Consider the following 2,466-nt stretch of genomic DNA (forward strand, 5'->3'; position numbering starts at 1 on the left):
GAATAAATCACTCCCAACATGTGTTATCACCAAAAAAGTTTAAAAGGACAATAAAATATATAACTGTTTTTAGCATAAAATAAAGGATATGAAATGCACTAGAATGCAGTAAAACTAAACGTTTCATCAGATTATTCTCATGTTTTCCTGCTCTAATAAATAGTTCTACCACAAGATGGAGACAAAGTCTGAGTTCCCTGAGATTTTTCTTTGAATTACTAAAAATAAATAAATAAATAAATAAATAAATAAATAAATAAATAAAACAGGCTCTCCAACATTTTAGTAATGTTAAAGATAAGTTTTTCTTTAGGCCGCTTCCTTCTGCAGGCGTTGCCACAAAAAAAGTGAATTTGTCTGAAATATTTTGGCATTATTTCACACAGATATCCTCCCTGCCCAAACCTGGGATTAAACCTTCAGCCTCAGGATTATGACCACCAAGCTACCACAGCCCCAAAAGTGACAAATTACTTTTCTGTTTGACTTCAAGAGCTTTTAGAAGCAACTCTGCAGTTCTTATTGAGCTCCATGTTGAAAAAAGAGAATAAATACAAACCAAATTACTTCTTTTTTTTTTTTTTTACAGAAAAGAGCTGAAAAACTGCTGACATGTTACAGGAGAAACTAAAGCTGACCTAACAGAGCACCAGCTAAAAGCTGAACGAGCAAAATGCTAACTAAATGCTAGCTAAATGTGAAACACTTGCTAGAAAATATTAATTATAAGCTTAAAGTTCTACAACTTCTCTAAGAAAACATAGATCTCTTTTGACTTATTTGTAAAAAGTGTCACTTTGTCCTGACAGTAAAATATGAGATAATCTGAAAAACAAACAAAAAAAAGTTCTTGCTTCCTTTTCTTTCATTCTTCAACAAATAATTTTAAACAGAAGCCAAAATAAAATGCATCTTTACAAACGCTATAAAGCTTTTATTTCAAATCCAGTTCTCTTTATCTGCTCATTAGTTTGAGCAAAAACAGAAATGAGCAGGATTATATTTTGAAAGTCCTCAAACCCACTTTTTTTTTTCCCTTTTCCTGAACTAGTTGACAGGGAGGGAGTGAAATGTGCGTAAATGTTGGGCGCTCCTCCTCTCCATCCATGCTGCTGGTCTGGCTCCAGACAGAAACACAGAGCTGGTTGCTCTCCTCTCTGCTCCTCAGGAGAAGTTTGCTCCTAAAGGCTGAAACCGACCGGAAGGAAAAAGAGGACAGAAGAGGACGGGATCTGACACATTCTCAGGATGGAGGTAAAAACTAAAAAAAAAAAAAAAACAGTTTAAAGTCAGATGTTTGACACATTTAATGGGAGTTGCTTGTATTTTGGCGGGGCTGAAGATAAAACCTGACATTATTCTGCGGGTTCTGTAGGAGCATGTTTAAACTCTCTTAAAGAATACTTGTGTGTACTTTATTTACACACAATCTAATATGAGGCAAGATTTACAAAAAGCAGAAAAAGTTGCCGACTCGGTGAGTTTCATACTTCCTTTCACTCACAGAAGGAAAACGATTTCATAAAAACATCTGTTACATGTCGGTCTGGAACAGCTGTGTGATTTCAGTGATTTACCTCAGTAAAAGTACACAATTTAGTCCTCTGCAGCCTGCAGTATCCAGTACTCAATCTAAATAATTAGAGCTGTTCCTCTGCGTGCAACAGGAGGAACGTTTCCACTGATGTTTTCTTTAAATACAAGGCTTGTTCGTAAATCTGAGGCCTCCTCCCTGTTTTTTTTTTTTTAAAAAGTGGCTCCTTGAGAGCCTTAATTCTCAAGATTTTCATGTCTCGTGCAAAAGTAGGAAGAGAAACACCCGTTTTTCTTTCCTCTGCAGCCGATTAGGGAGAGGGGAAGTAACCTGCACTAATGCTTTCACATCGCTGGGCAGTCTGAGACAGACAGGCTCCTTGCTGAAAACTGCATGAAGCAAAACACAAATATAAGAGGTGTTGGATCACGGGTTTTTTTTTTTTTTTTTTTTTTTTGGGGGGGGGTGTTTAACAAACTTGACTTGAATCTTCAATGATTGTTTTTTAGCTGCAAACTGAATGAAAAAGAAAATAAGCAGCGTCTCGTCTGACTGGTTACCTCATCCATCGTTTCAGAGCTGATGAACTCATGGAAGTTGTTAAAGTTCCTGTTTTGTGTGTAGACTGGGTGTGTGTGTGTGTGTGTTTCATGCAGTAGGATTTTCCTTTGGTGGAAGGAAAAACATTACAAGTGCTGGAGTGTTCAGGACCATCTGGCGAGCACATTTCTTATGTAACGAACAGTAAAGCTAACGGAGAGTCAGTCCGGTTCTCCCCCTGCTGCTCTGCGTCATCTGGGGTCTCATTCATAAAGGATTGCGTGGAAACCATACTAAAAGTGAACGTACGGCCAAAAGGTGGAAAAGGCGTACGCCAAAAAAAAAATTAAGATTTATAAAACCGTGCGTACGCATGTTTCTGCGCATCTTTC

At 37.5% G+C, this 2,466-nt stretch overlaps 1 protein-coding gene and 1 long non-coding RNA gene across 2 annotated transcripts in view; one reads left to right on the plus strand and one right to left on the minus strand.

Moving 5' to 3' along the window:
• Positions 1 to 902: 902 nt before the first annotated feature.
• The window catches only part of LOC106520591 (uncharacterized), a 19,802-nt gene continuing 18,238 nt past the window's right edge, over positions 903 to 2,466 (minus strand). Inside the window, exon 4 of the long non-coding RNA XR_001310567.1 lies at positions 903 to 1,261. This is a non-coding gene — a long non-coding RNA (uncharacterized LOC106520591). The remainder of the gene's footprint in view (positions 1,262 to 2,466) is intronic.
• Positions 1,177 to 2,466, plus strand: part of zgc:153184 (capZ-interacting protein) — a 16,068-nt gene continuing 14,778 nt past the window's right edge. Inside the window, exon 1 of the mRNA XM_014012770.1 lies at positions 1,177 to 1,254. Coding sequence (XP_013868224.1) covers positions 1,249 to 1,254 — 6 coding nt within the window. The 5' untranslated portion in view covers positions 1,177 to 1,248. The remainder of the gene's footprint in view (positions 1,255 to 2,466) is intronic.

This window comes from Austrofundulus limnaeus, unplaced genomic scaffold (genome assembly GCF_001266775.1).
Source record: "Austrofundulus limnaeus strain Quisiro unplaced genomic scaffold, Austrofundulus_limnaeus-1.0 Scaffold94, whole genome shotgun sequence".
Classification (NCBI taxonomy): Eukaryota; Metazoa; Chordata; class Actinopteri; order Cyprinodontiformes; family Rivulidae; genus Austrofundulus; species Austrofundulus limnaeus.